The sequence below is a fragment of the Phasianus colchicus genome, chromosome 1, assembly GCF_987193195.1.
Source record: "Phasianus colchicus chromosome 1, bPhaCol1.hap1.1, whole genome shotgun sequence".
Classification (NCBI taxonomy): Eukaryota; Metazoa; Chordata; class Aves; order Galliformes; family Phasianidae; genus Phasianus; species Phasianus colchicus.
The window spans coordinates 56,636,066-56,656,731 of NC_143436.1; the positions used below are offsets into that span (position 1 = coordinate 56,636,066).

The following is a 20,666-nucleotide window of genomic DNA, read 5'->3' on the forward strand; positions in this document are numbered from 1 at the left end:
TTTTCAACAAAAAGTGCCAAGATATGTGGTTGTTATATAAACAAAGAATTCTCACTAGAGACTAAAATAAGCCCTGCCAACTCATATTTCACTTCTGATCCGTAAGATTCATAACTGCAACACACCATCAGTGGTAAGGAGTGCATCGTCTCTGAATGTACTTTACCTTAGAGGTTTTATTCTTACAGAACATTACATAGCATAAAAAAAATATTTTTCCTGGACCAAGGTGACTGGAGTTAATCAGCAGGTAACTTTCTAAAGATCAGAAGAGAACTTTCCAGGCCATGGTGCGGGAACCGCTGAAAAAATAGCTGCATCAACTTAAGACATCACTACCTCATCAGCTGTTTGCCACTCCCCATCCATTGGAGATTACCACTATCCCAGAGCTGATAAAGAGCCCATGTGAGCTCTCATTTTCTGCTCTAGCACCAAGCAGCCTGCATGGCTTTGAAAAAGTCTATGATCATAAATAAACTAAAATGGAGTTGTTTGGGGCTGAACCAGATGAGGAATGTTCACATGATCCATTTTATAGGTTTTGCTGTGGGAATCAGAAGTCCAGCTAATATACTTTAAAAAAAAAAAAAAAATGAGTTGGCATTGTGCTATATAAGAATATCACCATGATCTCTGACAAAAAAAAAAAAAAAAAAAGTGGAGGAGGAGAGGAGAGGAGAGGAGAGGAGAGGAGAGGAGAGGAGAGGAGAGGAGAGGAGAGGAGAGGAGAGGAGAGGAGAGGAGAGGAGAGGAGAGGAGAGGAGAGGAGAGGAGAGGAGAGGAGAGGAGAGGAGAGGAGAGGAGAGGAAGAAAATTAAAAAGAAAGAAAAAATAGGCAAACAAGACAGACAGAAAAAAAACTTTTGATATGTTTAACAATAAGTGTAAAGGCAGGTAAATGGATTAAACTATCTGAATGAAGGACTAAAGAGAGAATTAATCCCACTCTTTTTGAGATGACAAAGTTACTTTCATAAGACTTAAAATTAAAAGCAGAGACTTCCAAGGATCAGTACAGTAATGCCCAGCTGTATCACATTAACTCGCACGGAAGAGGAATGAACTTCACCTGCACACACACACATCCTTAAATATAATTCCTATTATATTCTAAACAAAAAGTTCAACCATGAAAAGATTAAAAAAAAAAAAAAAAAAAAAACACCTGCTCACATAATAGAAAGGGTTCCACAGGGGGGATGGTGGGGAGCTGATTCATAGCCAATAGACCCATTAAGGGACATGATGCCCAGATGCATCCTCTGGCACTAGAAGTTACCACAGCACTTGTCATTGGAGACTGGGCAGAAAAGCTAAAAGGAAGACAATTGTCATGCTCTACCTTGTTATTGTATCAGTCTTGTGGCTTCTACTGCTGGATACTTACGACACAAGGATGCACAGATTGGAGGCACTATCATACACTGCCAGGTCACATCTGATACAATTCTCAGTGATAAACTTTTTGGCTTCTGGGTAGATACATGGAAATCAGTTCTCTGTGCTGTTAAAGGTCATTTGCAGAGACCTGAATGTGTTTCACTATCGTCAGAGGCCTTAAAGGGATTTTCTCCTGATGAGCAGGTAAGTTATCTCCAAAGATGGATAAAGACATGAAAACAGAACAAAGTACCAGCTCCACATTCTGACTGCTTGAACGTGTTAAAAGGCCAACCTGACTGTTGTAACCAGAGCCTGCATGAATTATGAAACAAGCAACAAACTAATTACTCTTTTTCCTAACAAAAACAGACTGGGAAAGGTAGAAATTAAGGGACATGACATACTATATGTCAAAAATAGGAATAAGAGAGAAAACAGTAAAGAAAACCAGTCTGCTACTGACAAATAATAGTTCCAGAAGTCAGAAACGAGGAACGGTCTAAAACCAATGTTATTAGACAAAATAAGCTAAAGGAAAAAAAAATCCTCCCCGGAATGTGCTCAAAGAAGTAGGACAAGTTGAATTGCCCTTAAAACAAAATCATTATATCATCAGAAAACATAAGGGAGGATCACCAAGACAAGCACAAGCTACATCCCCACATATATGACGTACTACACTGACTCACAGCAGCCAGGTAAGACAGGTTTTGATAAGGAATTATAGAATCACAGAATGATTTGTGTTGGAAGAGATCTTAAAGACCATCCAAGTTTGAACCACCTGCCATAGTCAGGAACAGCATCCACAAGACCAGGTTGCCTAAAGCAATACTGAATCTAACCAGGAAAACGTATTAAGATTTCACATTTTATCCAGCAATAAAATGTGTTCTTTAATTAAGGAGCAGAGCCCTGGGAATAGATAGCCCCTTCCTGTCTAAAAGTATTGTTTGTCTTAAGACTTGCAGCATAAAGAAAAGTGCCACAAAACCAGTAAATAAATAGCCAATGTACATTTGATGAAAGATTGGCTCAGAAGACTGCTTTTGGCCTGAATAGAAAGATATGCTTTCATCCTGTTTTGACTATACTCATACGTTTACCTAACATAATTGGATGTAGTTAATATTGCAGGAGCCTTCAAGCAGTGCACATTTCCCTCATTAGTGGGTTTAAAGCCTTAATGATATCTCCTGTGCTGCAGAAAAGCCCAATGTAGGCTTTAACAGTGATTGGCAAGTTTCAACAGGAGGAAGAACTGGGGGAAGGGAAAACCTAATAAAACTGGTCTTGGTTTCTTCAGTCATTCAAAAAAGAAAATTTGTAGAATGACAGGAAAAAATCAAGTGGGAATTAATAAGCTGATAAAGGAGATTTCAGAAGTTGATCTTGTAGTAACTCACAGAAACATATGAAAGAACGAGAGTGAGTGGACATAGGGATCCTCCCATCACATACCTGCAACATGCCAAAAACACAAAAGCTTAGCCTTACACAAAAGCTTTCTGACAAACAAGTGCATATGCGCTGAGTGTTGTCAAATCAGCATCTTCCTACACCTGCAGCAAAACCACCTTTTTGTAGTCTCATTATGCAGCACTTTTTTTTCCATTAAGTTTCAATAGACTTGGCAGGGAAGCCTCACATCTAAGAAGCAGAATGTCACAATATACCATTAACCAAGTACATGCAAAGGGTTCAAGTTTTTGTTGTTTGTTTTGCTTTGTTATTGACTAATTTTGACCATTTTCCAGGAACAGAAATTTCACAGGCTGGTTTGGTTTCAAAAGCAGCGCAATTATGTACAGCTGTATTCAGTATTTCTTAACTGCCTTCAACAATCAGTGAAAGGGAGATTTGCACACATTATCAGGCACTATCATTAGTGCTGTAAAGTACGTAATCCATCTGGTGTTCTGGTGTCTACCTAGGAGCAGGTATTGAACCAATGAAGGCTGCACTAGAATAGCGGAAAGAAAGAACATTAAAAACAAACAAAACAACACAGCAATCTCAGTCGTTTCTCCATGCCACACTGTGCTTCTGTATGTTTCCTCCAATGATTTTGCAAGCCATTTTTACATACATAGGCATGGAGAAGGGAGAATTAAAAATGTAAATTTCATTAACATTCAGCTTTGCAGTCTTCATAAAGGAAGAAGATGTCAGGATACCATGGTGATGGGAGCAGTGCAGTCCATTAATAAATCAGAGAAATACTTGGGGATAGATTAAAATACTTAGACCAAGCTGAAACATAACTCACATCACAACAAATCCTGCAAAAGATAAGATGACTGATCATCTCAACAGCAATTGTGGTCTCAGTCTACTGATTCCCCATGTCTTCATAGGGGGCAATAGAAGATGAAACTTGTATTTAAGCCTTTTAGCCTCCTTACAGTCAGTGGCACTGCTGAGGTTTATGACCCATACCATCTGAAAATAGACAACCCGTGTTCTTTTTAATTTTGGAAAAGAGCTGCCATACACAGAAGTGGAAAAATTTTATTCTTGTATTCTACCTGCAGGTAACTCATCTGTTTCCATACTATCATACAGGAGGGAATCAGACATTTTTGTTTGCCATCTTACATGGAAATGTGGCTGATATTAGTGCTTGCTTCCTCAATCAGAAATTCATAGATCTTCAGCAAACAAATTCACGTGATCTACCTTAGATACAGTTATTCTTCTAGGTGTATATAAGAAAATATCCTACATACATTCTGGAACTCTTAAAGAGATGTGTGGATGTGGTGCTTAGGGACAAGGATTAGCAGTGGACTTGGTATTAGGTTGATGGTTGGACTTGATTGTTTACAGAGAGAGTGGTGAGGTGCTGGAACAGGCTGCCCAGGGAGGTTGTGGATGCCCCATCCCTGGAGGTGTTCAAGGCCAGATTGGATGGGGCCCTGGGCAGCCTGGTCTAGCATTAGGTGGGAAGGTTGGTGGCCCTGCGTGTGGCAGGGGGGTTGGAGTTTCATGATCCTTGAGGTCCCTTCCAACCCTGGCAATTCTGTGATTCTGTGATTCTGTAAGTGTCTTTTCCAACTCAAAAGATTCTAAAATTTCAAATCAGATGGTAAAAATAGCATCCTTATGAGAAGCATGGCTTTCCTAAAACCTCACCCCAGTCTCACCCACTCTTGTTGGGGATACATTGAGCTCTAGCAGGAGAGCTCTCTCCAACCATGGCAGCTCAGCCAGCTTTCTGGAATCACCAGACCAGCTAGGCAACCACTCAAAGAAAGTTACGTGTCACTGAGGGATTAGCAGAGGGTCTTCTCAAGTCAACCAGACCATCCTTTCAGGTTGTAAAAAACAATCAGACTTAACTACAGTCAGCATTTTTAGATTGCTTGCTGTAAGCTGTTCTGTGATACTCTGAACTATAATTTTCAGGATCTTTCTGAAGCTTCAGGCACTCATCCTTACCATATACTCATTCATGTGACAAGACACACTTTTGCTCACAAAGCAAGGTGTAGAAAGGCTGAAGGGAAAGGGAAAGGCCCCTGTTTAAGGGAACATCCTGACTCTAAGCAGACTATTAATAAAAATGCTCTTGAAAATAGATAATCATGGCCCACTGAATTAAATGAGACTTAAGAATATGCAGAGAAGTAAGAAAATGATGGCATCTTTTTATGACTAGTAGTCACTGTAGGCACTCGCCAGGTGTTGAAGGTAAATACAAATGAGCTTTTGTACCCTGTAGGAAAGATTTCCTTGGTTTATCATTCTGAATCAGAATTACAAAATAAAAATGATAAACTTAAGATAGTCCTCAAAATACAGATCAGTCAATTGAAACCATTAATACTCTATTTGCTACTTCTAAAAAAATACTTCAAAAGTCAATTCAAAAGAAGAAAAATAAGCCTTCAAATAAAACTTACCTCCTTTTCTGGAGAGTTTTGTTGTTTTTTTTTTTCTTTTTAGATTTCTGCATAAAAATGGGGAGGGAAAAGCAATTCGAATAGACTCCTCTCACCAAAAATAAATAAATAAAATAAAATAAAACTCCAACCCCTTCAATAAGATCTGAAGCACTAACATTCACTGGTGTTAATGTTCAGCTGGAAATTTCCAATATTCTCTTTCACATTTGTTAAGGTGACAAAGCACTTCCTAAGTGACTTGCCCTTGTGAACACAAGAGTTCTGTAGCAAAGCCAAAAATCGATCTCAGAGCTCCTAAATCCCAACCCAAAGCCTTAATCACAAAACCAGATCTCACCCCACTGGGATTCAGAGGATCAGGTGGTTCCCAAAACACAGCCTACTAATATGTTAAGTTTTTCTTTAAGCCTAACTGAAGCCAAAGTCTGATAAATTTTACAGTCAATAGCAGTGATCATTTTACATTAGTTTTGTGCTATTAGCTGCAGCAGATGGGGAATAAGAGGTAATTTGTTGTGCACGCATAAAAAGACATACACAGTGTGAAAGAAATGACCCTCTCAGTATTTATTATTTTAATTTTTCAAATGTCTATTGCAAGCATATGCACTCCTAGTTTAAAACATTTAAACAATACCAGATTTAATCGCTTAGAAAAAATTAACTAGCAAGCTCTGAAAACAACAGGAGGAAAGAAAAAAGAAGTCCAGAATTAAAAGCTATTTTACAGGATAAAACAAAAGGCAAAACATTTGCACATGCATTGACCAAACTAGAAAGGTTCACCAGTACCTAGAAGATAGCCCCAGAGGAACACTAGGAAAGGAAAGTGGATACTTCATTGCAGCTGCTGAGCCCAGGAGCTCCTGATCCAGCAAACCCCCATGAGAACCATCAGGTCAAAACAGGGGTAGGAGCCCTTGCTCAGCCCTGGCAGGCATTGACACTAGAAAAAGCTCTCAGGCATCTGGACTCATATGGCTGCTCAACAGCACCCTCAGATATGCAGTCAAACAGATTAATATTACACAGTTAAGTGCTATACAGACGAACACATTTCCTCCCAACACAGTTCTCTTTCTGTAATGATGCTATACCAGCCAGGATTTCAAACCAACGATGATCTAGCAGCTGTAGAAAACTGCTAGGCAAAAAGAGTAAACCTTAATAAATTCACTGCTTGGACACTTTTTCACTTATCCTTGTAAAGCACGGAGTGATTTTTAGGAGCAATGAATGTTCTAGCTCAATGACACTGAGCCTTATTGTACATGTGGTAGGATTGACACTAACCTGAAGTTGTCCTGCAAAGGGAAGGAGGGAGGAGAGAAACAGCTCCAGCACACAGAGCTACACATTCAAGGCAAGGCCTGCTATGAGGTGTGATGGCTTTGATGCATCATGAACTGAAATGTCACTATGGCATACGAGAGGAGGTACATTTTATGAAGTTCCCATAGCTCCTCTAGTGAGGACTGAATTTTTGGCATTTCCTCAAATCTCAGTGACACCTCAAATCAAATCTGTGTACATCTGTATGTATCCATAAATATATAAAAATGTGCACATGTGAGCAAAAAGACAGGAATAGCAACAAATCCTGAGACATACTGGGTCCAGAAGTCTTTGCATTTCACTTTGTACGCCCTATCCAAGCCCAACAAAAACAAAGATGAAACAAGATGAACAAATGGAAAAAATGTATCATAGAATGGCTTCAGTTGGAAGGATCTCAAAGATCATCTAGTTCCATCATCTCTGACACAAGCAGAGTTGAAAAATGAATAAATATATCTTAAAAGATCGAGGTGTTATATAAACTTAAGGCATATTCATTCTTTCCCTCCAATGTTTCAAAAAGCAGCTTGCTTTTAAAATTAAAAATCACTGTCAACTATTAGCACATACTGGAACATCACTTGCATACCATACAATCCCACTGAACAATCAACCAGGGCAAAAAAAACCACCCTGAAGATCTAATGACATAAATTTCAACATTTTTTTCTCTTGTTTAAATTGTTTGAATCATTTCCCAAATATTGACTTGTCTACTTTCTTATTGTGTGTCACTGCTGCTTCAAACCACGTACCCATGTGCAGGTGAGCCCCTAACAAAGCATGCTCATCTGTTTACGAGTGGAGTTCATTGTACTTTGCAACAACAGTGTAGTAATAGACTAACAAATTCACATGAGATGTTGACAGTGACATTGACACAACAGGAAATAATCCTAGAATATTTAATTTGAAGAAAAGAAACATTTCTAAACAAAACAAGAGTACAGGTCAAGAAAGCATATATACACATTTTTGGCAACAGTACACAACTGTTCCATGGCTATTTTTGCATGACTTGTCTCCAAATGAATATGTGAGTGGGTCCATTTTTAAAAACAAAATCCTGATTTGTCAGAGAGCATGAAGGAGCAGCCTAGCCTCTAAGTTGGCTCTGTATATATGACTGAATTGCCAGTGTTTACCTAACAATAGCACATCAGCTGGTCTGCTGCCTACCAGCAGTGCGTGTACTCTAAAAACCAAGGCAGCATGCAACCAGTAAGTTCCTGCACAAGACATGCAACTGACCCTCTACTTGAAAAAGGCCAACACACACACACACACAGTCAGTTCCTGAGGTACCACACTGGGCTCTTCTAAGCCAGTTGTGTATCCACACCCTGCTCTGGAGATAAATAAATCCTTTCAGTCAGCACTGGGTCATCCAGTTAATGGAAGTACGCTACTTACCACTGAGTCCCTGACGCAAAATCCACAGAGTTACAGAATGGATGAGGTTGGAAAGGACTTCTGGAGGGTATACCATATCAAATTTGGATAGACCCTTTCCCAGAGCAATATACACACTTTTCTTTCTGGTTCCCTGCCCTCAGGCAACAGATAAGAAAGATCAGCTGATGCATTAATGTCTCAGCCATCCTGGATCACAGTTGAACAAGATGTAGAAAATGAGTTCCTTCCTCTTTGGTGACTGCTTTGTTGTTGCTGAGTAACTCTTTTCCTTCAAGAGGGATACAAATAGTTTATACCACCGGGTAATATCAACTTCCTTGTCACATTTTCATCATTTTTACTACTTCATTAGTATTTGTTATTTCATTGTTACTTTTTCCACTGTAACAGCAAAGCTTCTGGTGAAAAAATAGTGATGTTCTCTATTGAAATCAGTGCAGACTTGTGTATTTAAAAAAATCACCCCCCTCCAGTGAGTTGACACACAGATTTAAGGAGCTGATCTGGATCAACTACCAGTTTCCACTTGTGACAGCCACATGAATTCTGGCAGAACACTGACTCCAGCAGCCTGTCAATCCTCAACTAGCCAATGCTTACCCTTGCCCTAGGGATTACTGATCCATATTTTTTGCAAAAGTTTGGCCTGCAACTTTGAGACAATTTGTCATTTATATCAGATAACAGGTAATCTCTCTCCATCTTAACATTCTGCTCTTACATTTTTAAATGTACACTTTAATGATTCTCCAGTACTAATTCAAAAACAAATTTTCAATACACAAATTATGAACAATCTGAAAACAGATTATGTATCATTATCCTGCCTGGCAGAATGCAACATGCAACACATCATAAATGTGTCTCACACACAACACAATAATGCAGTTAAAAAAGGTTAAAGAATAGTCCTACAGCTCTTAAAAGAAAACTTCTATCCAAGAGACAACTTACCACGTTTGTGAGAAGAAGGTATTATTCACTGTGGCACAGCCCTGCCTAGCATTCTGGCTGAGGTTTCCATAGTTAACTTAAACCAAAATCAGTTCCATATTTTTGGCAGAAGGACTATAAGCTAATTTTCATCTTTTCTTCTTCAAGTATAATTAAAAACATAGGGAAAAGGCTTCATATGCCTTAAATATGAAGGTACATTACAGTAGACTTTTCTATTTTTAAATGCCTACAATGCTCACCTTACTCAAGTCAAAATTAAGTGGGAAAACAGGATGTCATTATGGCTTTTTTGTGATTATAAGGTTAACACTAAAATATACCCCACACCTGAAAGAGACTAACACCCTCTGTGCAAGACCTGGTTGCTTGCTCTAAAATGAAGTGAACCTTAATGCAGATTTGATCCGCAGTCATCATACGTTTCTGCCACAAGAATTATTAATTGGTAGCTCAGAAACAATAAAAGAAAGCAAGGGAATCTAAAAGTCTTTTCAAAGCAATATTCAAAAGATATTCATAGTAAAGATGTGAAATATGTAGTGTCAAAGGGAAACACATTCACAAAAAAATGACCAATCATTTGGCACCTGTTCACATGCAAAATCTATTTTGTCCATAAAATGAGCGAGTACTCAGGCTCGATGCAGAAGAATTGTTCTACTTCTCTCTAGATATGGAAACAGGATGCAAGGCGCTGCCTTTTCACAGCTGTCATTTGAGCATAGACACTCACAACCAGCATGGATAGGCCCAATAACCCAGCACCTACTGCTATTGCTTTGCTTTGGCAAGCATGGAAGAATCCTTATGGCACTGAGTCAATCCAGTAACAAAACACCCATTACTGAAAACAAGTCCCTGAATCAGGACCACCACAGTCATGTCCCTTCGGCCAAATACAACACGATGCCAGCTTCCTTCTGGCACACACAAAAAAAATGAGAAACATAAAACTGTCATTATTTCATTAGGAATGGCAAGCCCTTGCTCTAGAAGAAAATGAGTCAAAGGTGACCTTTCCTACTCCATGAGAATTGTTCTTAGTCAAGAATCCCCACATGCCATAGCCTGGCACTCACATCAATACAGCTGCACAATATGTCTTCTTACACTTTAGATTCAGTCTCCAAGGCTGCAGGGAGCACAGCCCTTCATCTGTTTCCCTCACTGAAACATGGGATCTCTCATCCAGGTATTAAGCTAAACAAACTCTTCCAAGAGTCCTCTAAGAAGATTAAAACCACCCTGATTCCAAAACGATCTCCTGACTACTTGCCAACAAATAGTGACTTTGCCGGCAAATGCACAATCTCAGATTAAGGTCATTCTTCTTACAAGCACTCAAAGACATGACATTACATTATGAATAGCTTTAATAAAAGCTCCAAGTTCACTGAATCATCATCTGATTCGCTCTTGTCTATCAAGTACATCCACTGTTTGCAACCCTTCACAAGCTGAATTTCCCATTGTCTCTCACTGTAATATATACATATTCAGGCAGTTGAAAGAGCAGAAAAATACACATGAAACATAAACATTTTCTACTCTGTAATACACCAGGCTTTTAGACATCATCCTATGCATCCTTCAAGTTAGTGACAATGTTAACACGCTGATGATGCAACTGCTACAGAACATGGTGAATAATCTCTCTTTGTGGCATTCAGGGTTCGATTATTCAGTTCCCCTCTGGTGTACGAGGCACAAATTTAGATTTTGGAAATGAATTTTGGGGGAAAAAAAAAGTGGGAAAGAAAAAATAAGAACATGCTGGGTTTTCTCAAGGGCTGTTCACACCCATGGGGCTTTCCCCGTTCCCATGTTTCCCACTCTGAAAAAGTGACACTTGAGAGAATGTGTTAGGTCAAAATAAGCTGCTCTGGTTTCAACTGGGATAGAGTTAATTTTCTTCTTAGTACCTGGTATGGTGCTATGTTTTGGGTTTAGGATGAGAATATTTTTAATAACACACTGATGTTTTAGTTGTTACAGAGGAGTGCTTACACTAAGTCAAGCACTTCTCAGCTTCTTGTGCTGCCCTGCCAGTGGGGATGCTGAGGAGCTGGGAGGGGACACAGCCAGGACAGCTGATCTTAGCTGACCAAAGGGATATCCCATACCACAGGGCATCATGTGGAACAATACACCTGGGGGAGTTGTCTGGAGCAAGTTCTGCTTGGTGACAGGCTATGCACTGGTGAGCGGCTGGTGAGCAATTGTGTTGTACATCACCTGCTTTGTTTATTCTTTTTGTTATTGTGCTTTTTCTTTTTACTTCTTTTTTTTCTTTTTTTTTTTTTTCTTACCATACTTATCTCAATCCACGAGTTCTTGCACTTTTCCATTCAATTTTCACCCCCACCCCACTGGCTGGGAAGAGTGAGTGAACAGCTGCATGGTGTTTATCTGCTTACCACGTTAAACAACAACGTAAGTGAATACCACGTCTGGATTGAAATGTATTAGCCTAAATTTGTGAACAGCACTAACTCCAAAGCCAATTGTATAACCACTCAACAGCACATCATTTGGGAAAGGAATGGATAAAATAAGGCAGAGAGATCTAGTTGGTGTTTTGAATTCTCCCCTGTCAAACTGACTCTCATTTGAAGTAGAGAAGCTTGCTTTGAGTAGTTTTTACAAGTATAAACAGAACATTATTAAAGCCTTAAAACGACATTTATCCAGTCAATATGAGAAGAATCTCTTTCCTGAAACTGTTTTTTCCCCACTCTCACCTTTCCATCAGTATTCACTTACAACCAAAATTATACCTGAACAAAATCTGCTGACCTTCTTTACATACCGTACAGCACTATTTATTAACATAGAGAATCCTTAGTATACAGCACAGAATACCTCACTGAGAGATTTGATGGTGTATGAAAAAGAGAGCACTCAGTCTGAAAATTCAAGAAGGAAAAAAGATTCCCAAGCCAGATGTAGAAGGATCCAGAAATGGAAGGTTGCTTATCCTTTACCAATGATAAATAAAGGGTAGAAGAAGAGAAACAAAGTGGAAAGTAAAAGGTAACACCCAAAGATTGCAGCTGTGTGAAAAGACATGGAATGAGCAGATAAAAGCACACAAGATAAAGCAAGTTCATTTGAATTAGACTTATGGGCATTGAGCAACTCAGATTTAGTAACAGTGTACAGGGGAAAAACTGTTCTTTTTCTTAAAGAGAAAGGTAGGACATCTGTCACATGCTTGCTGGTAGGTGGCAGGGATATCAACCAGTCTGTGCCTCAGTTCCTCATGCATAAAGGAGGGCGTTGTGCAAAAAAACTTACAGATGGTTCAAGGACAGTCAAGCAATATGGACATGATATGAATCTACACAGACAACTACACCTAGCTGATCTCTGATGAAGAAAATAAAAGGGGGGAGAAACTGGCTACAGAGATCTGAATTACCTGAATTTGAGAGGAACACAAATATTAGACCATGACAGATGGGTGTACAACCAAAAGAGATAAACCTCCCACCACAAAAGTCTGAAGAGAAAGTAAAATTCAGCCAATGTAAGAAGGATGACAGTGTAGAGATATATTCAAATGGGGAGCCTGACTGAAATTAAGCGTAGAATGAGTATTTGAATGTATCCTCAAAGGAATAATCTCTAGTTTCAAAAGGTGTTGTTGTTTGGGCATCAGCTATAGCTGTGAATAGTGCAAACAACCTACTCATATCAAATATACAGGAGAAAGGCATGTAGACAGGAAGAAATAGGTTACATGAATGGGGACTGAAGAAGGAAAAGGGCAGAAAATTCTTTTGAATACAGAGAAAATGGGGAAAAGAACGTTACAGCATGCAACAACTCCAGCCTAGGAAGCTTGCACACTGATTCTTCCATTTAGATGTGAGTTACAGGCAGAATGCAAGGTGACTGGTACAAGTGGTTATTAAATAAGATACAAGTAGTCACAAGATGAACTTCATGTACCAGAAGAAGCAAGCAAAGGAGACAAGCAATCTGCAAACAGACTGACTGGCTGCGGAGAGGATCAGAGGGACAGAGGAGGCAAACAGCTGATCAGAGATGAAATTTTCCCTGAGGACATGAATACATGCAGGTTTATGTGAGCAGGTTTGCACATACAAAGGAGCCAGGAGGAAGAAAAGAATGGATGGCAGTGTGTGGTCACAGTGACACAAAATGGTGAGAAACCGACAGAAATCTTTAGTATATCTCTGGCTATTCCCTCCCTCTTTTTTATTTGTTCTAACCAGAATTCAGAAAAGTGCTTTTCAATAAATATATTTATATAAGTAAAATAAGTAATCAGAAGCATATGTATAAATCCTTGCAAATCCCAACTTAATTCTTTTCTATTCTTCATTTTAAAAGTGCTAAGAAACATATGTCAGCTGAGAGAGGCATGTCCCTAGCCCATTCCTGCCCTAGAAAATCTAAATAGACAAAGAGACCAGGGGTAGGAGAAAGCAAATAATACTGTCCCTATATTACAGGTTGAGAACCAAGGGAAAGAGCTAGTATGGAATTTTCCTAGGAGGAAAGTGGCAAAACTGGATATTGAAACCATCTCTCTCTCTCCTACATCTATTTGGTGCCTCAGTCACAAGGGCACTGTATTTCTTTAATGACAGTCCCTTTCATCTTCTGAGTTCTGGTAATAAAAATCTTTGACTGAAACACATAGAGTTTCTATACCTTTAAGTTCTATTGAACCACATACTTTTCCCCACTACGTTTCCAGCTGTCTTGTGGCCACTTCCGATCTGAGCTCAGATTAGCAGTATTACCACCTCTTCTATCTACTTACAGTTCTGTTGGTGAAGTTACCGAAGTCTGTCACTAAGATTTGCTTGATCACCTCCGGTGCAGAGATCACCACAAACATCTGGCGACCAATATAGTATCTACAAGAAAGAGAGTCATTTTAGCAGATAACATCAACCAGAAAACCATCACATTCCCTAAGATCTTTTTCTTGGTTTGAAAATACTCACCATGAACGAACACCACAGAAAGTATATACTGTTGTGCAGATCAGTATCCTTCCCCATCTCTCTCAACTATTAAATTAAGATGTGTGGTCCCTGAATTTAAAGGAAATAGCTTAAAGCATTTACTGATTAATCAATACTTAGCCAGCATTTTAACATAGTGGTTTACACACACTGCTCAGTTCCAAATTCTGTACAAAGCGATGCAGTATCAGTAAACTCAACTACAGAGGGACAAAACCTTAGCAACAAGCAACTCCAATAATTATGGAAGACCTACAAAATCAATTATTCTGCAGCAAATCATACAACATGCCTTTCCATGACAAAGACCTGCCTACAATTAACTTTTCTCCACAGTATGGATGCAGTAAATGCACACTTCCACCAGTTCTGCTGGATGTACTGGAATTGAAAGCATCTCAGACTTACAGGCTCATCATTACCATCTATCAAGGACCATCTGAACACAAAATGATGCCAATTTTAAAGAAAGAAAGAAAGAAAGAAAGAAAGAAAGAAAGAAAGAAAGAAAGAAAGAAAGAAAGAAAGAAAGAAAGAAAGAAAGAAAGAAAGAAAGAAAGAAAGAAAGAAAGAAAGAAAGACAGACAACCCAACAACCTGTAATGTTTGCCGTGTATAAGAAAGCTAATAAAACTTTAAGACAAGACTAGGTGACACGTCTCACTCTGTTTCAGACATCTCCCTGCTCCCACTTTGATCTGGCCTTGCATCACCAGGACCTGTTCCTCTGGGGACTTGATACCACAGCGCACAGAAGCACTGGGACCCACTCTATATCCCATAGCTCCTGGGGACACAGACCTCTTTCTCTGGTAGTATTTCTGTGGATGATCAGTGCTTGGTTGCTCTGCAGGGCAGGAAGGAGCACCATCAGCAAGCAGAGGTTACCTCAGCCCCCTACCTTTCTCAGTTGCTGGACTAGAAAGACTACACAAGGTGATGCTGCCTCTGCTGTGCCAGAAGAGAGGAGGAGGCTGGATGCAGGTGCAGGAAGGCTGGGTAGCTTAGAGCATAGCACAAGAGTGGAACCACAGATGCTGCAGCACTGTGGTTAATAGCAATGCCTAATCATTTTGATATGATATAGCTTAATATCAATATGTTGCTTATCACCTGTCTACACTGCAGCAACAGAGCAGACAAGCAAACCTTGGGCTAAATTAAATTTAGTAAGTGGAGGTTCCCATGGCAATGAAGCTGCAGCAGCACTGATTCCACCAGGGGCAAACAAGTCAGACAAATATCTTGATTCCAAAGCAAGGTTTCAGAGTCCATCTTGACCCTATTCCACCAAAACTCATAACAAACAAAAGTCAGAAAAGAATAAGAAAAAAAAAATTTCTTCAGGAAGGAAGAGATCATCTTTTCATATTTGGTAGGTTTCCAGAGGGAAGAGTTATTTCCCAGATCCAACCCACATGATCCACTTGTACCTTAGATGTGGGTTCTAATTCTCTTTTAAAATAAGCCTCTCATCTCTCCTAGTCTTGCTTTACCATAGCAAAGCATCCGTCTTTTAGTGGTCAAAAGTTTTCTTCAGGATTTTTAAGCTTGCATAAGGAAGAGGCTGAAGTCTCATTTTAAATATTGTTTTGATCAACCTTGGGCAAAAAATGATAATATCCTACACGTCCCTTCCTCACGTAGTTTGTACAACATTTCTGATGCTAAAAATGCAAAGCAAGCTTCCAACGTGGAAGTCTGTATCTCTCCAAATCTACCTAGGATGATCAGCCACAAATAATGACCTTTCAATAATCTTCCTTCACACTTTATGTTTCTTTTTCCTTTCCCAAGTTTACTGAGTGTCTCATTTAATGGCTAGTGACTGGTGCTCCAACACATAGCTTTTCTTAGCGACTGAGTACCAAACACCAGATTCAAACTTGAAGCAGAAGCTGATTAAGTCTACCCAGATATTTTAACCCTGAGCACCACACTAGATATTCTGCAAGGCGTATGTGTGTGTGTGTATACATGATACTTCTAGTTTACTTCAATCTTTAGAAGCTGCAGAGCTCCAGCTGCAATCCATGGTGATCAGAGGATGGTACTCTCAGTCAGAGCACTTGTGTCACAGTACATTTGTGCTTGTATTCAGGGCTAAAGTATGGGACAGGAGCATGTTCTTCTCAACTTGTTTTTACAACAGAGTGACTCATAAGCCAAGCTTATGCAAACAAATGTATGCATCATTCTCCAGCTCAGACCAGTCTTCTAAACTCCCAGTTCTGCTTCTACAGCTAATGCACTCAAATTATTGTTTTCTATTGTACCCCAATCAGTAAAACTCTCTTCCTGGCCTTTTTTTTCCTTTCTAACACTTTCTGAGTACAATTTATCTCATGTTTTCAAGGACACAGAAAGAAGAGGGCATGTATGGACACAGTTTGCAAGACAAAATCCACAAGCTTTAAATATGATGTCCATGAAGTATGAAACAGGACCATAAGAACTTCAGATTTAGCAAATACTGGTCCAGAACCTCCACAACTACCATAAATACACTTAACTGAGTTTTAATACACTTAAAATCTTCTGCAGCATCCAGGTCTCAAAACCAGGAGGACATTCCTAGCTATATTTTAAAACAACAACAAATTTGTTTTCAAACTGCAAGTAAAAGATAAAATCCTTCTGAATAATCTATTCTTCCAAAGTAAGTAACGTGCATTCTTAGCATGTAACTCCATTTTGATTCTGTATTACTACATGAGGATATCACCAGCTTCACACAGACCTAGATTTATTATTGAACAAAACCCGATATTCTTGTCAGATTTTAATAAATAAGAGTTTGAGAAAAACAAAAGCCTCCCAGCAAGTACATTACAAATGGATTCATGAATAATTTAGGACACCACTTTTTATTAACTTTCTCTGGCTTAATCTTTTCACAGGGCTTGTCCACATGCCAGAGTTCTGCCTTTAACTACAGTGACACAGTACCACTACAGCACTCGGCCCAAACCTTTGTAATACTCTCACGTAGGACATTCAGTGTATTCTCATGACTACCTAGCTCACTCCTGCACAGAAACAAGAACGTGTGAACGTAGCACAGTGTCCACAGAGTAATGCAACTCTGTCTACAGAGAAAGAAATCCACACGCCTGTGAAAAGAAATGCTCACAACACACAGAAGTGTCATTTTCAAGGGTGGATAAGGTCTCAGTTATTTAAGCCACACTCTTAGGGAAATTCCTATTAAATTTCAGTTTGAATGCATCACTCTGAAGTAGAGAAAAATACTTTTAGATCTGTTGGAAGGTGAGATAGAGCACATTTGGTAAATCACCAGCATGAGGACAGTGTGAGTTTTCTCTCACAGGGGCTGGGGGGGGACAAGACCCCATACACTGCTGGTGCCAGAGGGAAGCAGTCTGCACTGCACCATCCCTGGGAGGGCTGCACAAAGAGTTTTTCAGAGATGTTCAACAGACGGCACAGATTTACCAGCAGAAGTTATGGAAAAGCCAGACTGCCCTCCAGCGTGTTTACCAAAGGTCAAGGGGGTGGTTACGCTGTAGTGTAACAGGCATGGGAAGTTAGTCTGCATTCAGAGTGTTTTAATAACTCCAGAGACTGCAAATACCAAACAAAGTCAACTGCAGCAGTTTCGTTTGTAGGAACAGGAGCAGGCAATCATCTTTCTTGCAGAACTTAATGAAAGGGAGAGACTTCTATCCAGGATGCTGCTGTCCTCTTTGCAATTACTTAGCCATCTAGTAGATACATCAGTTCTTTTATCCCCTCGAATAAGCAGCAATATAGTAAAGATTTCCACTGCTTTGTGCATACCACACCATTGCTTTCTGCAGAGCTACAGTCCAGGTCTCTCACCCCACTCCTAGCACCTAGTTTGCCCATGGCCACAGAAGTCACAGATGCATGAGACCCTGACAGAACCCTAGAATTGTAAAGGTTGGAAAAGACTTCTAAGATCATCTAGTCCAACCACCATCCCATGCCCACCATTCCTACTGCCCACATCCCTCAGTGCCACATCCACACGGTTCTGGAACACCTCCAGGGACGGTGACTCCACCACCTCCCTGGGCAGCCTGTGCCAGTACAGCACCACTCTTGCTGAGAAGAAATGTTTCCTAATACCCAACCCAAATCTCCCCTGGTGTTACTTAAGGCTACTTCTTTTCATCCTACTACTGTGACCTGGGAGAAGAACCCCTATTTCATCACAATTTCCTTTCAAGTCGTTGTAGAGAGTAATGAGGTCTCCGCTGAGCCTCTCTTCTCCAGACTGAACAACCCCAGTTACCTCAGCTGCTCCCCATCAGACCTGTGCTCCAGACCCCTCACAGTTCCACTGCCCTTCTCTGGACACACTCCAAGGCCTTAATATCTTTCTTGTAGAGAGGGGCCCAAAATTGAGCATAGCACTCCAGGTGCAGCCTTATCAGTGCTGAGTACATAGGGACGATCACCTCCCTACTCCTGCTGGTTACATCCAGCTGTGAGCCAAGACAAGCAATGGGACAAGAGGCACACAGAACAATAGAATCATAGAATCACAAGGTTGGAAACGACCTACAAGATCATCTAGTCCAACTGTCATGGCAGGGTGCAGCCCCTTCTGCACCACACAAACAGACTCTCTTCCTTTCCAGCACTTGCCATGGATGTGCTACAGAAACACTGTCTTGCTTCATGGGGAAAGACAGAGAGCACGTATTCTGTGTTGTGGCAGAGGGCCATATGTTTTTGTATAACACCCGCATGGGAAACACCTGCAACCTTTTCACCTTGTTTATAGTGCTGCTGTCAATCCACAGAAGACTTTGATCTCCCTATCTATTATCAGTGCCGTGTATAGCAAACACCGCACATTAATCATAAAACACATATATGCTGTTAGGCAATAAATAAGCCTGTGTTTTCCATGCTGCAGTGTGGTCAAGTACACAGAGATCGTCTGGAAAACTAAAAGAAAAAGAAAAAAAAAAAAAACAGTTTTATTATCTGCACCTTTGTCACGGAAGAGCAAAGAAAAAAAAGTATGCAAATTCATGGGTATACACGGGAAAAGGATAATTTACTCAGGAGACACCTCCAGAAAAGAAAAACCTTCCTTAATCACTCTGCTTGTATTATTTAGAGATACTCATTCCCAGCAGGCAGAAAAATGCAAAAAATGAATAGCACATTGCTTGCGTAAAATAGGACTCGAGGCTTGCTTCATTATTTCAGAGGTCAGCAAATTGATTTGTCGTAAGTGCTGTCCCATCCTGGCTCTTGCAGGCAGCTCAGACCGTACAGGACTGAGCAATACAAAACTGACAGCTGGAAAGCCTAAACAAAGTCTTCACAGAAATGGTCACTTTGGTCCAAGAGGAGAGGAAAGGAGGGGACAAAAAATTGCCATGTACCTATCAGTTCAATTATTATTTGTGTTATATTAGCAGCTAGAGGCCTTGACCACCCTTGGGCCCTCCTTTGGTAGGAGTTATACATAAGTAGAAAGCCCAGAGAGCCCACAGTTTAAATAATCACAAGCAACAAACAAACATGGAAAACAAAGATCATTCTCTGCTTTTCAGCTGCAGGATCAAGATCCAGGCAGGGATAGAGGAGCTGGGAACTGCCAACCATCACTTTTTTTTCCTATTGACTTGCTGTGTGATCAGAGTCCCTCAGCTGCCATTCATCTCCAAAATTCTGGGGCTAGTTTTCTTTGGGAAGCATGGTAGAAAACCAGCCTGCTCTTGTGCTGCTTCACCTGCAGCCCAGGCTGCAACACCAAAGAATCACAGCATCACAGAACTGTAGGGGTTGGAAAGGACTTCTGGAGATCATCTAGGCCAACCCCTTGCTAAAGCAGGCTCCCTACAGTAGGTTCCACAGGAAAGTCAGTCAGGTTTTGAATATTTCCAGAGAAGGAGACTCCACCACCTCTCTGGACAGCCTTCTCCAGTGCTCTGTCACCCTCACAGAAAATAAGTTCTTTCTTGTGACATCGAGCGATGGAGATCCTTTGCTGAGCTGTCATCATAGAGCACTCACAAGCCAAGTAGCTCCAGACAGAGAACTAAGAAATGCACATCACCTTTGCTTAAAGAAAAAAACCACCCTAGACAGAGGTGATCTGTCTAGGAAATGGAAACAGAGCACTGGTAGCACTGAGCAGTCTCAGGCACAGAGCGCAGCTCCGCCAGCACACACATGCCTTAGCCTAAGACTAATCCAACCCATTGTATAAATTCATGAAAAAGATATGGCCACAGTGATTTCTATTTAAGAATAAATAGTTCCTCATTTCCTTTTTCAATGAACTGTACGCTTCTTTTCATGTCATGAAAGCTTCAAAATAAGCACACACAACTATTAATTTAATTCCTGACTGCATTAGAAATACGCCGTAACAAGATGCCCAGGCTCTCGCAGATGCTTTCTGTGCTGCCTGTATTGCTCTACACCAACTTCTTTGTCCACATACCCAGGATTACAAACACTATCTTCTCTATACCAAGAACCTCTGCACTATCTCAGTCTTGCACCTTGCCAAAAGACCTCTGCTTTCCCGCATGCTTATGGAAATATCAAGAAAGGAGAAAAATACTGGGATTAGTTATATTCTCCCTACCATTAAAAGCAGAGCCACATTTAAAGGAGCTCCTCCTTCATCAGGTGTGAGACTGGT

At 40.2% G+C, this 20,666-nt stretch overlaps 1 protein-coding gene across 3 annotated transcripts in view; it reads right to left on the reverse strand.

Annotated features, from left to right (window-relative positions):
• Positions 1-20,666, reverse strand: part of TBXAS1 (thromboxane A synthase 1) — a 244,181-nt gene that overhangs the window by 118,254 nt on the left and 105,261 nt on the right. For all 3 annotated transcript variants that reach the window (XM_031589765.2, XM_090143922.1, XM_090143912.1), the window contains one exon: positions 13,801-13,897. In XM_031589765.2, coding sequence (XP_031445625.2) covers positions 13,801-13,897 — 97 coding nt within the window. The remainder of the gene's footprint in view (positions 1-13,800; positions 13,898-20,666) is intronic.